Raw genomic sequence first — 19,979 nt, 5'->3', positions numbered from 1 at the left:
ATTCTATGATTCTACTAAAAACAATGAAAGACATCTTGACAGTACCCTTTTAATGTAATTAAAAGCTCCTTAAGGACATGTCAAATATTTACTAATTAAACAAATGCTTTATTCTGTAGCCATAACAAAAAAAAGTGTTAATAGCACTTCCCAACTCCCAGTTTTTTAAAGACAGGGCTGACAAAATGAGCTACTAAATGAAGACATTCTTTACTTGCTGTTATTTTTGCTCCATTGCTCATGTTGTGCAGCTGAATTGTGAAATTACCTGAGACAATTTTTTATTCTGAAAAATGAATACTGAATGTGCAATCGGAAAAGGGGAAGAAAAGCAGGAACAGTTAGAGTCCCCAAGCCCTACATAGCTCCAGAATTAGGCAAATATCAGAAAATATTTTGAACGAATGTTCCACAAAATATCACCAGGAGCATACAAAAAGCAGGCACTAAGTACAAAACTATGTCACTGTTAACTAAAATCACACACAAAGAGGTATCTACACTTATTCTTTTTCCTGGTAATATAACTTTCTGGAAATATAAGGTTATTAGTAGCATGTGTACACTTTTCTGAATATATGATAGGATCAAATTTGCCATGTGGAACATTTACAGTTTGATAGATACTTTTCATCTAAATAGAAAAAAAATAGGTCTTTTGAGTCTTTTTTTTTCACTTTAAATGTTAGCAAAAAACACTCAGAAAATCAACAGTTCTTCAAGAAATGTGTTATYTCTATGTACATTCACACAAAGGGTGCTTGTGGATTCGGATCAGGAATATACCTGTCTGCATATACATGCATATGTATTTTGGGGGCTTTATCAGTACAGACGGGGCTCCAATCTCCTTCCTATAGCTATGCAAGGCTATAAAAAATGTACAGGTGATTATCCTCAGCTCCAACTGAGAAAGACTCTGAAAATACAAACAAAGCAGAGTAAGTAGTGTATGTAATTGCAAATAATGCAACTAAAATATGCAGTTACAGCAATCCTTCTTTCAGTGCTTATCTATAAGCACATTCACCTGGTTGAGTCTAAGTAAGCTCTCTGCTACACTATTTAGGTTATTATTAGGTTATTAAGTATTTAGGTTATTAGAGAATGGTTTATTTTGGAAGCCTTCTCAAGAAGGAAAATTTTAGGACTGCTCTAACMAGTATTTTCTCTGAAAAAGAAAGCRCAGACTGAARTACTAAGGGAAGAGTCTGATCTGTGCACTGTAGGAGATGAAGGAGTCTATAGCAGCCAAAGTCTATGGAGCCATCCTAGACATAAAGGAGCAAGGATTATGCTTATTTCTTGGCTAAGGTGCAAGTCCAACAGAGCCTTTGGCAAATTTTAAGCAAAATCGTAAAAAGAAAAAATAAAAAAATCTTCAGTAAGATCCAGGTTGTTTCCAACTCCTTCTGCTGAGATGACAGCTGAGAAGAAGGAGGCCTTCCCAGGAAAGCATAACCATGATGATCRCTTGGTTCTGAAGGTTATTTCTCATTGGGAGCACTTGAATCTCAGAGCTCAGCAGCCAGGAGACAGACAGAAGGCTYAGAGCCTCAGCTCCCTCCTAACTGGGAATAAGATCCTTGACAAGTTGAATGGCTGTGGGCGAGCAAACTCTAGACAACCCTGTAATAAATATAGCTCTCAGGAACGCTAGCTAAGAACCTATCATTAAGAAAACACGCGAGTAGTCCATGATGACTGGAAGTGAGGATCCCAAAGGCACGATCAGAGGGAGCACTGGGCAGATACATTCTAGCTCCTTTGGCCCTGAAGGCAAACTCTGTTTGGGTCCACCAATTTCACCAGGTGAAATTACTGACTCTAGGTTTGAGGGAATTTACTCTTTGCCCCAGTGTTACTCAGGATGGAGATTAGTTTCATTATTGTCACTAGTGAGAGGTCGCTGCCACACTGGGAAGACAAACAGAACAAAACCAACCAACCAAGCAAAAATCCAAGTATCTTGAAAGGGATGGGGACTCTGAAATGTAGCATAAGCCTTTGGTTGCTCAGCACCATCAGTTCCCTTACTTCAGGTTTCTCAGGACACCTTCTCTAGCATTCCAAGGCACCCATGATAATAGCAAGCAGTAGTAGTGAATGCTGAAGAAAATCCAGGCAGAGAATCCTGTATGATCTTGTGAGCAGGGAGAATTGGGACTGCTAAGGCAGGAACTTGCCATAGGGATCCTGTTGCTTCCACAATACCCACCAAAGGTGTAGATGCAGATTGAATCAGAGCCTAGCCTCTCATCATGCGTTGTGTGGGGGCTTCACCAGGTGCGGAAGACGATATCCAGACATGGTTGGGAGACAGGCTGGTCTTCGAGATGAAATGTGTTAGTTCTCAAGATGAGCTGCAGTCCTTACCTTGCTAGTATGTATCTTTGGAGAGATGTTTCCTGCTTTTTGAACATAACGCTTAGAGCTTTGGCAAACTAAAGGTGTTCCTGCGGTGAGAAAATGTCTCACACAAGACCAACAGTGTTTAAAGCACTTCTASCTGATGGCACGATAAGTAAAATATAAGGAAAATATAAGGAAAAAAGGGTGATAAATAGAAGAGTCTGAGAGAAAGAAAAAGGAAGATAAATACTCCAAACTAAGCATTCTCCTCCTGCAAACTTACACGTTAGAGCTGAAAAAAGAACCAACTAGGAAAACAAGGTAACAAATGGAAAACCRTACAGAGAAGAGAAGAGGGGAAAGGCTACTGTTAGTTGAAGTTCATTTTTACTAACATAAATGGCACTCCAGCTTTGCCAATTGACAGTAATGCTTGCTTTCTCTTGGGAGCATGCTCTTTCTTTACAGAGATGCAGGATAATAAAGGGAAACTACATCTTGCTACTAAGAAAAAAAAGTTTGGGCCTGAATGCTTGCACTCTAAATATTCATAATAKGAACATACACACAGGAAAGTGCTCAAAAGGAGAAGTGTTCACACGGTCATGTCAGAGACTGGGAATAAAAGGGAGCCCAGTCAGTTAGGGAGCTGTTAAATGGGATCAGGACTGTGTTCAACAAAGAGATGAATAAAAGGCAAAGCAAGACTGGTTGATGGCCATGAACAAAACGGAGGAGGCAGCATCCACACAAGGGCACTACTTACCCACCTTCCAGCACTGGCACAGCTGCATCGTGCTACCAGTGGTGTTTTCCTGTGTGCAGGAATGCTGTAGCTCGACACACAGCTACATACACCAGAACTCRGGCAGCTCTGGAGGGCTACTACAGCTGCAATGTTGTTGGAAAAACTAGCTGTGKGCTTTTCTAATCCTATCAGATACAAAGATGAATGATTGAGAAAGTAGAACCTCCTCTGCTGTTATGTGGAGAGTTACTTGTGCCACAGTGCTCTGAAAAGCTGTCGCAACACAGGAGCTTTTATGAAGTTAGACAAGACTGGGGATAGACRGGAAAAAAAAAATCGTTCCTGGCAATTCTGTGCCTTGCATCAAGACTGAGGGATGTGTTTTCATGCTTCAGGGAGAATAGCAAGGATCATYAATCAAAGAGATATTATAGGTATTTCTTTTCATCTTCGCTTATTTTAAAGGTCAAAAAAAAATTTCAAACAAATAATTAAAAGCAACCGATCAAATAAGCTATGAAAGGATTTAGAATTTGTCCAGAGACACAGAGCAACTATTGCTGACATGCAGATTTTAAAACTCYTATGTTGAAACACAAGAAAAGGAGATTCCTGTCACATTATAGCTGCAGGCATGTTCTATTAGCCCGTGTTAGCTAGGTCATAGGAGCACGGATCTGCTCGGCRTGGAAGGACTTCCAGAAGTCAGGCAGTTCAACCCCCTTCTCACAAGAGGCCCAGCTACATGAGGCTGCTAAGGGACTGAATCCATTCAGGTTCCGAGGATCTCYGAGAATGGAGAACTAACTGCACACACGCCAAGCCTCTAACTTTCCTGTTCTAAATAAGGTGTTTGGGCATCATTTGAAGCACTGAAAGCCCCAGTTCCACCTCTGTGCACATCAGCACAAAGGTTAGGAATGCTTGCTCTTGAAAGCCATCATGACAAACATTAATCCTCCATCCGAGGGTGAGTAAGTGAAAACCCTTTGAGGCAGGAATGACCAAGTGCTCATCAAGTTCCAGACGACTCCTTTGAATTCACACACCTCTGCTGTCAAAAGCAAAAGCAGCTTCAGTTTAAAGGAAACGAATCAAACCCCACAGCTTCGCCTGCCCCTCGAAGGCCGATCCTCCAGCAACACGTGCATCATCTCCAGCAAACAAGGAGGGGAGCGCTGCGGAAAAGCCGGAGAAGCCGGTTGCCAGGGGACGGCTGGAAAACGCTGCCTGCTGGCTGTGACTCAGCGGAGCCCACGGCAATTCCTCTGCCTGTCAGCGGCCGCACTGCGCGCGAAACACGCCGCGCACACGGGCTGGTTGGCTGGCAATGTGCAGGACAACATTCCCATGCTGGAAAAACACCCCTGCCTTTTTTTGCATTTGTATCGCTGCAAGCGGCAAYGGGCAGAAAGGCAACGGGAAGCAGAAGCCAAATCCTTTTGAAGGTATTCATCTGCCTTTAGAATGCGTTTGCCCTTGGTATATAGCGGTCCGTGGGGTTGCYGCTTGAATATGCATTTGTTTGCAAAACATTTAATTGCAAAGAAAAAAAAATGTGGTTTTTAATTATCAAATATGCAGTATAAACCAAACATTTACAAAGTGAAAAGTTTAATTAGTTGATTGCATGAAACTCGGAACAGCAACAGTTGTCATCAGGAATTCACTTGGTTCAGACACGGTCTGTAGGAAAACAAACACCCTGATGCCATCTGCAAAGAAGAGCAAAAGCCTGAAGCAATGAGCTCCTGCTCATCAGTGCTTAGCTCGCTTTTAAAAATTTAGGATGATCTATTCTGGCTTGCTGGTAGCTTTTAAAAAACTAGCATCTTCTCCCCCCTCTTTTGCCTTCATTTCATCTCTAACTTCATGTACCTTTTGASCAATGTGGTGCCACAAGCTCATGCCAGGAATTGCTCTCGAGCAAAAGGAGCTAATACGGGGCTYATCATGATGTATGCACACTTAATGTAGAACCACACTCCTTTTAGAGAGGAGTAGTATAATTATGGCTGTATTCCCTTGAAAAGGTCTCTCAAACAGTCATAGTCAAATAGCATTAGGTGAGCGACATCGCAGATCTGGGGACCATTTAGCAGATGTTCTTCTAGATTAAGCTTTTTCTCCCTTAATCAAGTTCCTGCTGTTCTGGCACTGCTTCATCCAGATCTCTTCCTGAACAGTCATGTCAGCCCATAAGGTCTGTATTTCAAGAAAACACAGCAAATGCAGCCAAACCTCAAAATATAAGCACTGAGTGATGCTGAGTTGGGAATTGCTGTTTCTCAAAATTGAAAAGCCAAGTAGTTGGTTGGGTGTTTTAGAAGTCAAATCAAACTTCCCAGAAAAAATATCAACTGCTTATATAAATATGATGTTATGGTCCTTGACTGAGAGGGGTAATCACAGGATTAATGTGAGCTTGATTTCCCACCTATGAAAATTTGCGTCCTATGAAATCTCCGCAAATAGAATACACAACCAAGTAAGAATTTTTAAAACAAGTCAAAGTAGAAGAAATGAAGTCAATGTTATTATGATTGACTTAGAACGAAAGACTAGTACATGAGGGCTAGTTCAAGAGAGGCTTTTGGCTAAATGGAACAAAATCACCCCCACAAGTCATGATCTCTATTGCACCCGTCACTAAAAACAAGCTTTAAATGGTTAAATTATTTTCCTTGCTGTTGCCAAAGTTGTAGTGCTAACGTTCATATATTTGTTCTGCAAGCATGTCCTGTTTCAGTCGCATAATTCCATGTCCTCAATTACAGTCTTCAACCTAATAGGAGCCTAACTGCTTTGAAAAGCTGCCAAAACACAGCACTGTGGTATACTGATGGTATCCTATATAGTATACCATCAAACCAAGGACCAAATCAATCTAATTAACAAATTAGGCTACATCCCTAAGCTCCTGAGACACTGAAGAAGCTGAAAGACTTTTCACTCTGTATGTATATGCATGTACTCCTTAATATTTAATATGTTGGCAGTCTGGAAAATCCTAGTGTCCTGGTGCTTAAAAAGCACTTAAAGTACTAGAAATTCAAACTACTACGTGCTGGTTCATCTGACAACTCTTTAAAGTGCTGCAACTTGTGGAAAGAAAAAGGAAACCAGGCTTTCCAGAAAACCTCCTCCAGGGCTCGGGAGCTTGAGATGTGTTCACTCCTTTGAGCATGCACTAAGGGAAAAACAGCTGCAGGAGGAAGCAAAACCTTCAGCTGTTCAAAATCCTATGCAATAGTTACATGCTGATTTTACTACTTTAAAGACAACTCTTTTTTTTTTTTTTTCTTTTTTTCTCTTAATGACCACAACATCACCAACCACGCAAATTAAGATATTTAAACAATAAGGGATATATTCCTCTTTATGCCATATTCCTTACTTAGCAAAAGTTCTAGTTTAGCAATTATTGACTTTTATTAAATATCAGGTRTCTTTTTCTGTTATGCTTCACCAGTAGTAGGATTATAGAATTATACAGATGAACATTTCCGAGATGTGCTACTGCAAATATCCCCTGTGAAATCTAAGTTCACCTCCACCAGCTACAAAAGGAACGGATTCAAAGCTCAGACACAACTCTAGTGGTAACCTACAAAAACTGTGAATGCAAAATATATATTAGTGCTAAATACAGCTACTGGGGGGGCATACTTACTTAAGCTGCTCAGCTGTCTGATTATATTTGCCAAGGAAATATTGGTGACACATTCCAGTTCGTTCTTGATTCCTCGGGGCAGAGCAGTGTGGCACAGGTGCCTGGGGTCAATGTTCCTTTTTACCAGCGGCATTCTGAAAGGGATCAGAGGACCAGCACACCTGTAAGGAAAGGAAACAAAATACCATAATAAGTTGAATTGTACTTAAAAATCAGATTATGTCTGGGTTAAACTGAGTAATCCTAACAAGATCTATATACTTCTGTACTACTGGAAGGATTCATTTGCCCCAAATGTGAGCACATAAATCTCTTCTTATCTGCCCAAATTAAAGACTATTTCATTCTCTGTCTTGTAAACCTTCACCTGACTTGGATGTCAGCAAAGTGACAATATTCTAAAATTCATGATTCTTTCTCCTCCTCCTCACAGAAAACTAGAGACAGAAAATTCTCCTTTGCAATACAAAAGTATCAGAGAATAATTTTCTGCTTGATGCGCTACTTATTCAGACCAAAGTCCAGCAACAATTACTACTTATCATGAAGTTCAAGTCAAACTAGCTTCCTACTAGACCTCAAAGGCAGGTATGACCCATTCATGAAGCAATTCCATGTTGCATTCATGAAGCAATTCCATCGTTTCCACAATGACTTCCAAGGAAGTCATCCTTCCAATTTAAACATCACTTCCAAGTCGCACACAACCAAGGTAAAAAGAGAGAAGATCTTTCCCTTCCACCTACACTGCTGCCTGGCAAGAAATTTAGCTAAACTGAAGATGCATCTTTCAAGTCCAAGAGTTTCCTCAACAGACTTGTAGGGCAAACTGCTCCACGATTCAGAAGACCTGCCCCTGYCCCCCTTTCTGATCAGTGTATCGTGCTGTGAGGGTACGGTTTGCAATTTTTAGCACCYATGGCACCAACTGAAAGGAGCTTCCCATCAAGCATTTGCTGATGCCTTTTTGTCCTACTAGAATCTATTTATGAAAACTTTTGTTCATGACTTTTGTCACCTGCCCTGTAAAACTGAAAAATCAATGCAAAAGATCTACTTTACACCTACAAAATGGTTACATTTGGTATTGGCATAACATAGTCTCACTGCTCAGTAGTACTAGGATGCAGCAAGGACTTCATGCTGTACCACAAATTAGGTCTTCTCCACAGGCACATTTAGCCACCTGTTTCCTACCTGGTCAAAATGGGGGAGTTTCTTGGGGAAGAGTAACATAAGGCAGAAGTGGCAGGATCCGACCTAGAATCCAGTAAGGAATTAAGATTCCAAGAAGATTGAAAATTAGTAATTTTTCTCTGGCAGATTGCTTACTCTTTTCCTTGCCATTTTTTTCCTAAGGGAACGTATTCTTTTGCTGAAGCCAGGGTGACCCTGGCAACACCTCGTCTGCCTCAGAAATTCATCTGTGCTTCCCTCATCTGCTTAGGCTTCGTTCAGTGCATTTTAGTGCAGCGTTATTCCCATTTTCCTCAAAAAAGCAACAAAAGTGTAATTAGTGTTGGAGCTAACGTGGGGCATTTTACCTGCTGGAACAATCCCCAGGGGCAGCACGAAGCGAGGCGGGACACACAGGCTCTGCCAGGGCAATTTCTGCAGCGTTAGGAGCACACGAGCCCCCCTCAACGGCTGGAGACCCCTTAGTTAGAGCCTGACTGCAGGGGCTCCACAAGAGAAAATAAAGGGCTGGAATGTGTGTGTCTCACTGGAAAACGAACCCAGCAAGTGATATCTGAGCAAAGCTCTACAGAAGCAATTAATATTTAATTCCAGCGTTAAGCACTTTCTTGATGACTACACTAATGATACCGTTGTATTAACGGCAAATAAGGTGAGTCTTTAAAATGTCACACCAAGTCTGAAAACACATTGCCCTAAAGAAAAAGTAAAAAGCTACATATAAAGGGAACAGAAACACTCATCATTTTTATCTGTATTATCACAAATAYAGGTTATTAAAGTGAAGAAAAAAATCTGAAAATAACATGCATGGAAGTAATTGATGGCAAGTGCACTTTTGTTTTTTTGTACTCAAACTATTACTAAGTGATAATACTGCTTCCCCCTGATGATTTTACACATCGTTTGTAGAAAAAATGTTCATTTACATAGTTTTAAGTAACAGCACTTAACGTAATGCTCTTTACTTGCCTGGTTTGCTCTATGACAGAACATTTAACAAAATAGCTGATAAAATGCAGTATTGCCCCAAAAACTCTCTTTAACAGAGGCAAACATGCATAAAAAGATGCTGTGCAAGCACAGGCAAAGCAGAACTCCCTGGGCCCCCAAAYGCACAATTATCAACCTGAATCAAAGTCCATTTGAACTATGGAAACTTTTTTTGCACCGACTTCTCCAGACTTTGCAAAAAAAGATGCTCTTTGACAGTTTTATCCCCAAAACTCAAATACCAGATAAATAAATACCACATAATAAAAACGTATGGAAAGACTGAACAGAGAAAAAAATCTCACTGTTTTTCAAAGATACAAGAACCAAGAGGGAAATAAGGAAATTATCATTCTACTTGCTTAAAGAAAGGAAATACATCTCAACTTTTAGTTTTTTTTTTTAGTTAAATCGTAGAACTGTTTGCCACAGGGTTGGTAGTAAACAACTGGTAGTAAGCWATATTTCAGTTTTACTTTCAGAAGACTTATGAAGTTTCAAGATTACAATATCTTCATTTAAATTTAACTTCTGAGTTACTAAACTTGCATTATTTGCTTGATGAATGAAAGATATGCAGCTATAGTTGCATGAAGAATAGCAGTAATACTAGCAGTGCAGCACTAAATGTCCTTGGAGTTAAATTAAATCTCAACCATCTCCGTAATGTAACTTTAATGCCTTAAGATTACCCTACTTCTTGCAAATTCTCTTTAGCAACAGTAACGCCTTTCACATCCCTTATTTAATATATCATGTTCTGCCTGCTAGCCCAACAGGTCACTTTGGAATTTAACAGTCAATTTAACACCTTTTTTTTTTCCCTCTTAGAAACACAGATAAAATATACAGCAATTTTTCTGTTTGCCTACATAGTCATGTACCACCTGGCTCTAAACTGTGCTGACTTTGGGAGAGAATGACAGTAGCTAATAAAAATCCTAACCTCTTCCTTGAGCATCTTTGCTTTGATAGGATACAAAATTTGGATAATTTCACCACTACAATTTCCAAAATTAAGTAACTAGAAAAATTTAGAAAAGAGAGAAAAACTTCTCTCTATATAAGCACTGATACAGTTGATACTGATAATGATACACCTGCAGCTAGCACAGGAGATTCATTAAATGAAAATATATTCCATAAATGTCAATTTATGTAGTTTTTAATGTTGATCAAATCCCCATCTTCTTAGTCACATACTTCATTCTACAAATATTATTCTTCAAATCTTAAAGTGAGAGATAATTTTGCTTTAATAATCAGAATTTGGTCTCTTAACACATCATCATGCACTGTACTAGTAAAAAAACAACAACACGTACAATTCAAATGTTAAACTTCACAGAGATTTAGYTCAAATATTTTTTTCTGCTCATTTCTCTATACATTTTTAATGGTATAAGTATTCATTAGCCTGACAATGACTACCAAAAAGATTCAACTTGCCAAAACAAACTGCAAACGTGTTAATGGATCTGGGGGTATCAGAATTTCAGCAATGACTAATCCAGCTTGTTCTCGTCTGTTAAAGTTTCCTTTAATATTACCACACATCTTGCTATGCTAGGCTTAGAAAAGGCAAAGAGCAGGATCTTCTGATATGCACCCCTATTCTGAAAGGCAAATATGCAAGGGCGCCTTCCCTTCTAGTTCTCCTGCAAGATCAAGGCCCAAAGAGAAGTGGGAGAGGAAGCCACAGTGACAGCAGGGTGCTCCTCAAAAAAGCAGGCCCTTTCCCTACTGCTGGGCCAACATAATGGCTGGAAAACTTTAAAGGATAATTGATGTCTCTTACAGGATACATCCTGAAATAGAAAAACTGCTAAAATTTCAGATTTGCGGTGCTTTCTATTACAAGCATTGTCAAAGGATGGAAGATGTTCTCTTTGGAAGACTTCCCTAAGGTCAGTTTCCTACAGCTTGCTCTCCAAAGGTTTTATTGCAGATGACCAAGGAAAAGATGACATTTATCATAATGAAAATAAAGAAAATAAGAAAATAAATGCAAATATATTGCTAGAAAGTGATGCTGACTTCACTAAGAATGAGTAAATGTGCAACCAACTGCATATATCTTAACACTGTCTATACTAGACTGCCAGCATGAGGAGCAGTGAATATATAGGACACAGAGGAAGCTGACCTCTCTCGAGCCACAGGGTCATTAATAAAACACTGCTTATTTTATTTGTAGCCTTGTGTATGGATGCTAATGCAGCTGAAGCAGTACCTTTAAAATCATGTCAAATCGAGTTGCTTTTTTAACGTTCTGCTGCTGAACTGCTAAGATTATGCAGGGAGGGATAAATACAGAGATGGATTGCAGAAGTATCGGTATCTTGGTAATATGGTATAGGAAAGTGTCTGATTTGCAAGATAATATTCAGATTTAAATGATTCTGGCTAACTCACAAAATCATAAAGTGCATTGAAAATGCTTTTCTTATTTGGTATTTAATACTGATTTTATATTAGCTTTCAATTAGCATGCTTGTGACATTTGCTGTTTCCTTCTTATAAAGCAATCTGAAAGCATCTCAGCAAGTCTGTCATGTCAGATAAGCAGAAAATGGATGGTGCTAAGTCATAAAAATGAGTAGGACTAGAACTCTGCTAAATCTCTCTGGCACAACCTTAGAGGGTACTTAAAAGTGACTTCAGCTACTACTACAGAGCCATTTTTTCCCCTGATGTGTATAGCAAGCTTATCATCACTGTCTCAAGCATGCAGGTGCACCTGCATGCACAGAGAATCACACATATTCCATGAAACATAAAGGAAAASGTTTGAGTTTTACAGCTTTGATTACAGACACAAAGCACAGTTAAAACTTGCCAAAATTTCTACGTTTAGGCTTTATTTACCTGTACAGGCAAAAGAAAAAGGCCATACTTTTTACACCGGAAAATAGAAAATTTTCAGCTCTGTATTGCTTCTGACCGTCATGAAATATTTTATAAAAAGGTGGTTTTAGAAAGCTGTGGGTGAGGAGAAAAAAAAAAAAAAAGATCTATGACAAATGAATTTTTCCAAAACTCTTAAGTAATTACAGCCACTGAGATGCCAGCAGCAGCAACAACAGAAATCCCAGCAAAGGTAACACAGCAAGATAAGACACCAATTCGTCTCCCCCATTTCATCCTAAGAATTTTTTAACTGTTGTCCACCTTGAGTCAAAGTTAACAGAGAGACCTGCAAGCCTGTGCATCAGCAGCACTGCTGAACCTGGCAAACAGAACCTCCTCCAGAGAAACACCAAAGATTTCAAGGGAGAAAGCCGACATAGCCCCTAACATGAGTGAGTATCTCAAGTTTTAGATGAAGCAACAGCGTTTTTGCAACTGGAATATGGCAATCTAGGTCAAGCCATGGAACTGTAGGTCGCAAAATAGATGACAACAGGCAACACAATTTTTAGCTCGGTCTGTTTGGTGCTTGCAGCTTTCATTCACACTTGAKATTCTCTTTCACAGAGTCCTCCCCTCCCCTCTAACCCTAATGAAAGATTTAACTCTGGTCACACATAAAAGGCAGAAAACTAACGTACCTGGAATATAAGGRGAGCACATACAGTTCAGTTTCTGTGATCTTTTTTTCTTCTTTTTCCCTCTTTTTATCTCACCCCCAGTATAAAATACAGTAAGGTGAAACGAACAGCAGGCTGATTTTGCAAACCTTTCCCCTTTTTCTCCCCCTAGGCAGAATTCCTATTACTTAAGTTTAATTCACATGTAAACAATCCACACCACAGCACAACTGTTTCCACACTGGGGTTTTTTTGATTCCTTTCTACAAGGCTAAACTTGGCAAGGCTTCACATTAATGTTATTGAAGTTTTCCTTTTTTTTTCACCTCTCGTTTTCTGTAATGTAAAAAGGTACCCACTGAGCTGTCAATTTGCTAAGAATCGGTTGTTTCAACCATGCTACTTCATTCATCCTTTAAATACCAAAAGCTTCCTACTGCTTCAAATCTGCCTATTTGATGTAAATTGTTTATATTGAATTTAACAAATCTCAAGTTAACCCAAAAAGGAGCAGTCATTAAAGTGCACTTTTTTGGTGTCTGTCTTTCTAATAACTGTATAAATATCGCCATTCATCTTGATAAGGAACTATTCTAAGGAACTGCCCTTGAAAAAACAAAACACACACAAAAAAACCCAGGTGCAGCATCCYGCACCCTCAACAGGAGGGGCTGCAAGGCACCAAGCCAGCTGCATATGTTGCTTATTGACAGAATTCAGCAAGCAAAGTAGACCCTGCTTTAGGGCAGCTACAGCGAGAAACGTTTATGCTCACAGTTTTATTTCAGTGGAAAAACTTCATTTATATATTTGAATATATATATATAACGTGAAGTTAAAAAAAAAGATTTTTAACTCCTTGCACTTGTACTTCTGTTAGGCCTTTTGCAGAGGTTGGTTAATTCAAAATAAACACATGCACAATTAAATGCATTTGCACTATATATAATATACACAGGCCGCTGTCTTTAGACAGTTACCTTCCAACAGGCAAGAGTTAGTAAAGAGCTGCAAAACGTCCTGTGGACCCCATAAACATTCCTCCATGTGTGCTCATTAGTTTCATCCTCAGGATTCCTGGCAGGTCATTGATTAAAAACTTTTTTGGAAGTATCCTGGTTCTCACGCAGGTAGAGGCAAGAACGCTTCGATTAATTTTTGATTACAAGTTTTCCTGCATTTGGTAAGGGCTGTGACGGAACTAATGTGTAACGTGGATCCTGCGCGATCCAAAACTGCTTCCCAGGAGCTCCATTTTATCTGCTGGCACCTTCTCTCTCCGCATCAATCTATTCTTCCTGTTAGCAGCTTCTCCGCGCTGTCTGCAACACAAAAGCCCTATGATGGATGACCAACAAAAGCTCTTTATGGTCTTGACAGAGACAGATAGCTAATCCAGTGTTAATTTAAAACCCAAACCCTAATGCGAGTTAACAGTATAGCTTGTGTGGTTTTAGCCTGTAAAAGYTTGTATTTGGGGGAGGAAAAAAARRAAAAAAAGTTTTTGCCAAACGTTTAGTCCTAAATATTTAAGTTACCTTTCCTACACAGCCCTGCACCAGACCAAGATAACAATTACTACATGCAYGTGCCAGTTTTATAACTTAGTTTCATCCAATTTACCAGATGAATTTAAAACCAATGCCAATGCGCTCACAGAGCCCGAACACAATCACCTGCTTCTGCACGGAGGGTGTTTGGTGGCAGCAAACAATAAATATTTAAAGAAAAGCTACCTGAACTTTGCGGAGGCTATGAGATGCTCGGGGGTACCGGGAAGAGGAGCAGCTCCCGGCATCAAACTCCCGTGTCGCCCATCGGCAGGGCTCCCGCTCCTGGCGTGGGGCCACAGACCTCGGGCATCGCCGGGTGGTCGCGGTTGCCTCCGGGCAGGAATTGGAGCTGGCTCCGTGTCCTGCGGCGAGCGCGGCGCCGTGTTTACGGAGCGGCACCGGAACCCTCRCTCCCAGCGGCCAGAGCCTTCCCTTCTCCCTCAGCAACGTGAGGAGGGCTCCCTAAAGGCAGGACGATTAGGAAATAATTATTCCTTTGGTAGCAGGTGACTGCTGCTAAATATTAAATTAGGACGTGCCCGGAAGAAGAGCACAGAGCGGGGCGAGGGAAACGCCACAGGCTGYGCCTTTCGTTACGCCGGTCTCCTGGTTCAATCCATGAGGGAAAGCGGATGCTGATGAAATGATAAATAACATCAGGAATCAAGAGCGATGGACAGGGGCTCGCACTGGGAAACCTGAGGCAGTGCAGGAGGGAGGCAGGCAGCTCCTGTGAGCGATTCCACCAGCGACTCCCAGAATACGGGCTAGTTTCCACTTATTAGCAACAGGCATCGGCAGCGGCTATTGAAAACTTTCTGCACCTCAAAATATTGTGAAACATTGAACAACATGATGTTAGTACTGCAAAAGCGAGGGATAAGCTGTTGATTTTTCAAATAATGAAGGTATTAATAAAACGAAACGTATTTTATTGCCATGATAGAACAATGTCTGAAGATTACTAGCTCTGACGGGCTTTCTTAGTTTTAAAGGAGAAGTTAAGACATGCCACATATCAAATAAAATGCAGAGATATGAAGTAATAACCATAAAAGTTTCCCAGTAATAACAATAAAGTTTCTTAGAGGGGGGTTGCTGCAAAAACTGGGGATACAAAATCTGCCCTGTGCCCTTGATGCCACTTGCCGTGTTGGAACAGACACAGGGAAGAAAAAGGCACTAACCTTCACAAGGAAGCTGTTTACTTTTGAAAAGAAATATTATTAAATATTCAGTAGCTCAGAAACTCCGATGATTTATATTGCTCAAGGCTAAAAGCTGGTCATTTCATCTTCCACTCATTACTGTGCAAAACSTCCCCTCGCAAGCTGATAGCAGATTTCCCAGGATCGGGCAGGATCCAAGTTTGTGGGGACAGAGGAAACCAGGACAGTGTCCGACCAGCTTCCCAGCGAGCACGGGGCTCTTCCGGACACCCCGTTTCCTGGTGTTGCCCCCTCACAGCTCCCCTCAGTCTTGATAGGGGCGTTTCCACGAATTTCCTGGGAAGCTTCCACAGTCCAGCACATCTCACACAGAATAATGTGCCATACCTCTCATATTTTTACATGCAGTCAAAGCAACTACGCCCACCAGTAGTTATTTTAACAGGAGATGTGCCGTTATTTACCTTTCTGTTATCAGTCAGATAAAAGAGCAATGAGGCCGCAGCCTTTGGCCTATTGAAGAAACACGGTTCTTTTGGCAAGCTCATGCAGCAAGCAGGGACTGCCTGCAAGAAAGTTGTGAACCTTCTTATTTTCAATAAAAAGCAGTTTTCTATAAATTCTTTAAGCCATAATTTAAGTATTTTGGCAAAATATATAGAAAAAAATCTTGCAGATAAAATTTCATAATAACTGCAGAATTGAAATGTCTCWTTATTTACATAGAGATTTGTTTCCTAAATTTAAATAGCAAAATGAATTTTAGTCAGCATTTACTTTTACTGACAATAACTGAATTTGAGAAATATTCTTAYCAGAATGGAGATACTAATGCAGAAAAAAAAAAAAACCAAAAACCAAAAAATAGTATTTCTGCAAAGAATATAACTTATATAAGCTAGTCCTCTCACTGGCCAACTCTGAGCTTCAGCAAACGCTGTTACCCTAACTGGGGTATGTGTAAGATGCCTTTCCTCTCTGGTTTCCTGTATCTGCTTACATGTAAGCTAACACTGTCACCTTTCCACTACCCGTAACCTTTACATACATTTCCATAAAACGTGCGGCAGTCAACAGGATGTCAAGCATCTGTCCCTCAGTTTCAATAAAGAGACAGCAAAGACATATCTAAGGCTTATTGCATCCTTGTTAGTAAATCATAGGGACTAAAAAACTGTATGTGCACATTTATCAGGGAAAACAAGGTGTTAAGGCCCTGAGCATCACTATATGTGGCGATGACACATTCTGCGACAAGGGAAACCCTGAGCAAACACAGAAGAAACAAAAGCAGGCGAATTTGTGCCCTCTCTGCAATGTGGCAAAGGGTTAGTACAGTCAGCCAAGAGGAACGGCAGAGCCAGTAAGGGCATTAAAAAATGGGTTCCTTTTCTCTTATAAATATTTAGTATAGRACAGATAGCGCTCAAGTAGGGATGGAGAAACTGGATAATCTTCAGTTGCCTCTGTAGGGAGCTCTGAAAAGACACATTAGCATTGCTGGACTTGGAAGTRAGACATATAATTATCAGGTAATAAAGATACCTGTTCACCTTGGAGGGAAACAGCCTAAGAACCAATGAACTCCACAATCTCTGTAATTTCTTCTGCATTTAAAATACAGTCACTGTAGATATTCAGAGAATACAGGATGAAGTATTGGAGTAAAAGTGGGTGCAAAATCCCAATTACTGAATATTGGCGCTCTCATCAAAACTCCGGCTTTGGGAAAGAAATAAAGGAGGAAAAGGGCTGGGAAGACAGCAACACAGTAACGGYTCCCTATAGTGCTTACCCTAGAAAGGGATATCTGACTTCCATCCTTTAATCACTCTTAATAAAGATTAATTAATAATTAAAGACTGGACTTGTTTCCTTTATCCCAATAATTAATAAACATTAATCCATGGAGTAGCCCTGGCACAGGCTGCCCAGGGAGGCTGTGGAGTCTCCTTCYCTGGAGATCTTCCCAACCYGCCTGGATGCCGCCCTGTGCCCCGTGCTCTGGGTGTCCCTGCTGGAGCAGGGGGTTGGACTGGATGRTCTCTRGAGGTCCCTGCCAACCTCAACCATTCTGGGATTCTGTGGGTATTTTGGTGAAAAAGCACTTGAAACTGAGCAAGCAAGTAAGGAAGACCAAGTCTTTCCAGAAGCTAGGTTATCAGCTAGAAGAGAATCCAGATCTCAGTTGCAGAAAAAAAAACATGCATTAAAAACTATATGCTGGCATTAGGTAAAAATCAGCCCCAGAATTACCGATTAGAAKATCAGATTTTTGCCTTTCCGGGGCAGCATCCTTGCTACCAAARGGCACTTTCAGCGCAGGGTGGGCCTACCTTGTTTTTCCCTGGAACGAGGGTGAGGTGCAGGCTTAAAGCGCCTCGTTTGAGCAGCTTAAAGCACCCGTTTGAGCAGCTCGCACCCAGATTTCTCAGCGCGCTGCCCAACGTGCYGTAACTGAGCAAACGCTCTGTCACTTGGGCACATAACCACCCCTGTCACTTGAGATGGAATTAGTCATAGATCTAATCCCTGCTCACCTTTGCAGGGACTATGGCAGAACTGGGCGGCTGTCCAGACATGGAAGGAGAAGTTCATAACTGCCTCCTCAAATTAGGCAGCTCCAAGCATGTGTGTGTACTCAAAMACTTCAGCTAGGCAGGGAGGTGCCTAATGTAACTATGCACCCAGTGTTAAGTAGTCTTGGAAAATATGTAAATTGGAAAATATGTAAATCTGACTGTCTGGGATTCCTGGGTTTTGAGGGGCTAAACTCGAATTTGGTTGGGATATACCATCCTTAAATCTCAAATCCAATCCTATGCAAAGCAGAGCAAACACTGTATAATCCTCTTCACAAACTAAACTAATCAGGCCCCGCCTCAAATCTAGTTAAATCCTTTGTCCTCATTATTAAACACAATTCTCTGCTCAGATGGTATGATAATATTCTAATTCCATCCTAAATTTATGATTGATATTAATTTATTCCTATTCTAAATGTTCTTCAATGCTCATTTTCTTTTGAGGAAAGTTTGTCTCTTCAGCCCACCTTTGTCCTTTACCATCCTCCCAGTTTAATACAATTCAAACATACTCTAATTGAATTTAACATAATTAAAAACCACCAACAGTACGTCTTCCTGATGGAAGCACAGCTGTCCAGCCAAGGACATGCAGAATCCTTGGTTAGCACATGGACATTGGTTCAAGTCAAAAAATGCTCTTCTGGTGCCATTCCATGTCCCTTCCGTAACCTATAGACGAGAAGACTGTCCAGAGGTAACTCATAAGTTTATGGACACCRCTCAGGATCCTATGCAAACCAGATCTATGCCTGGAAGGAATAGATCTGGAGTATCCCACAGTGATATTTTCTGTAAAACAGAGGCAACAAAGAAGTGTCTTGAAAAATCAAGAACTGCGGGCCAAACTCTCTTGTTAAGGAGACATATCAGGCCTCGCAAATTTATCTTGAACAGGGAAATGCAGGTATTTGGCCTTCTCTGACAAAAGATCAGAGTCTTTTTCTCTTTAGTATGAAGGAATAATTGCAGTAAAAACTTTTGAGATGGAGGGATTAATTTCACCTCAGGAGGAGGAGCAGCTTCTAGTTATTTTGGTCATTTGTTAGAAAGTATCYGAGAAGATATTAAAACCAGTAAGGGGGACTGCTAGTTCTGTTTTGGTCTAGATACCAAAAGTTGCAAGTACCTGGTGAAACGGCTTCAGGCCTGACGCACRCTGACCCCAAAGAGGTGGCCTGAAGCCAGGGATAGTGGGGAGCACCTGCTTCGCAAAGACCCAAGGTGCTTCCTGGGGTACAATGAACACCGAGCACAAAAATACCCTCTGATTGCAGTGGAAYTGCTGTCTCGTCCACTGATGGCTGTGAGGGCTTAAAATTCCTTTGAAAATAACTGTAGTGAGAGTCCAACTCAGGAAGCTGAAAAATGTGTTTAAAAAAAAAAAGAAAATTTAGAATCTGACACAAATCCCAAAAGATCTCTAGGCAGCCTTTGTATCCTCAATTAAAAAAATAAAGAAAAATCCCATTTTGGAATAAATGCTCACCACTTCATAACAGAAGATACCTTGGAGGTGCAGATCTCTAGTGATCAGTCATGCCAGCCAAGCCAAGTTATCATTAATCTGGGGAGGAACTGCAAACTTGTCTCTACAAAGCAGACCTTCTGGGGTTAGAGGTAATGTGTTATGCCTGTGCTGGGGGATATAATCCCTCAGAGCTTCCTCCTCCTTGGCTTGTATACAAGAGCATGTCAACGAAAACTTCATAGTGAGGGAATTTCTCTGCTATGTCTCTTTGGCTCTCCACAAGCTAAGATGTCTTAGAGAAGCTTGCATAAGAAGAAAACAAAGGCATCAAAATTAGAAATACCTAGAAATATTAACAGAAACAGCTTGGTTGAAGACCAGTCCCTGAAAGACACAGTTGTCTCAGTCAGAAGCAGGTTTATTTCTCTTTAATTAAAAATCTGGTGGAAAGGAGGAAACTAAACAGCTCGATTTCTAGGATTTAAAAGCTGAAGAATGAATTTTCCTATAAGATTACCTCCAGAGCTGCTCCTTGAGTTCTTCTCTTGCCTCTGTCTCAAAGCATCTGCAAATATACTTGTCCAAGATGTGGTATTCCCTGATGTACCACAAATGTCTGTACTAATATCAAAATGAAACAATCATTCAATGTCTGGGCTTAGCTGAAGGTGACTTCAGAGTAGTAAAAATGCAATTTCAAAAACTAAA

General features: G+C 40.5%; 1 protein-coding gene across 1 annotated transcript in view; it reads right to left on the bottom strand.

The window, feature by feature from the left end:
• WASF1 (WAS protein family member 1) overlaps positions 1 to 19,979 on the bottom strand; it is a 71,859-nt gene that overhangs the window by 20,806 nt on the left and 31,074 nt on the right. Inside the window, exon 2 of the mRNA XM_026043965.1 lies at positions 6,774 to 6,934. Coding sequence (XP_025899750.1) covers positions 6,774 to 6,906 — 133 coding nt within the window. The 5' untranslated portion in view covers positions 6,907 to 6,934. The remainder of the gene's footprint in view (positions 1 to 6,773; positions 6,935 to 19,979) is intronic.

Source organism: Nothoprocta perdicaria, unplaced genomic scaffold (assembly GCF_003342845.1).
Source record: "Nothoprocta perdicaria isolate Ctin4 unplaced genomic scaffold, notPer1 scaffold_343, whole genome shotgun sequence".
Lineage (NCBI taxonomy): Eukaryota > Metazoa > Chordata > Aves > Tinamiformes > Tinamidae > Nothoprocta > Nothoprocta perdicaria.
Note: the sequence above shows the minus strand (reverse complement) of the source record. Positions and strands in the feature narration are given on the sequence as shown.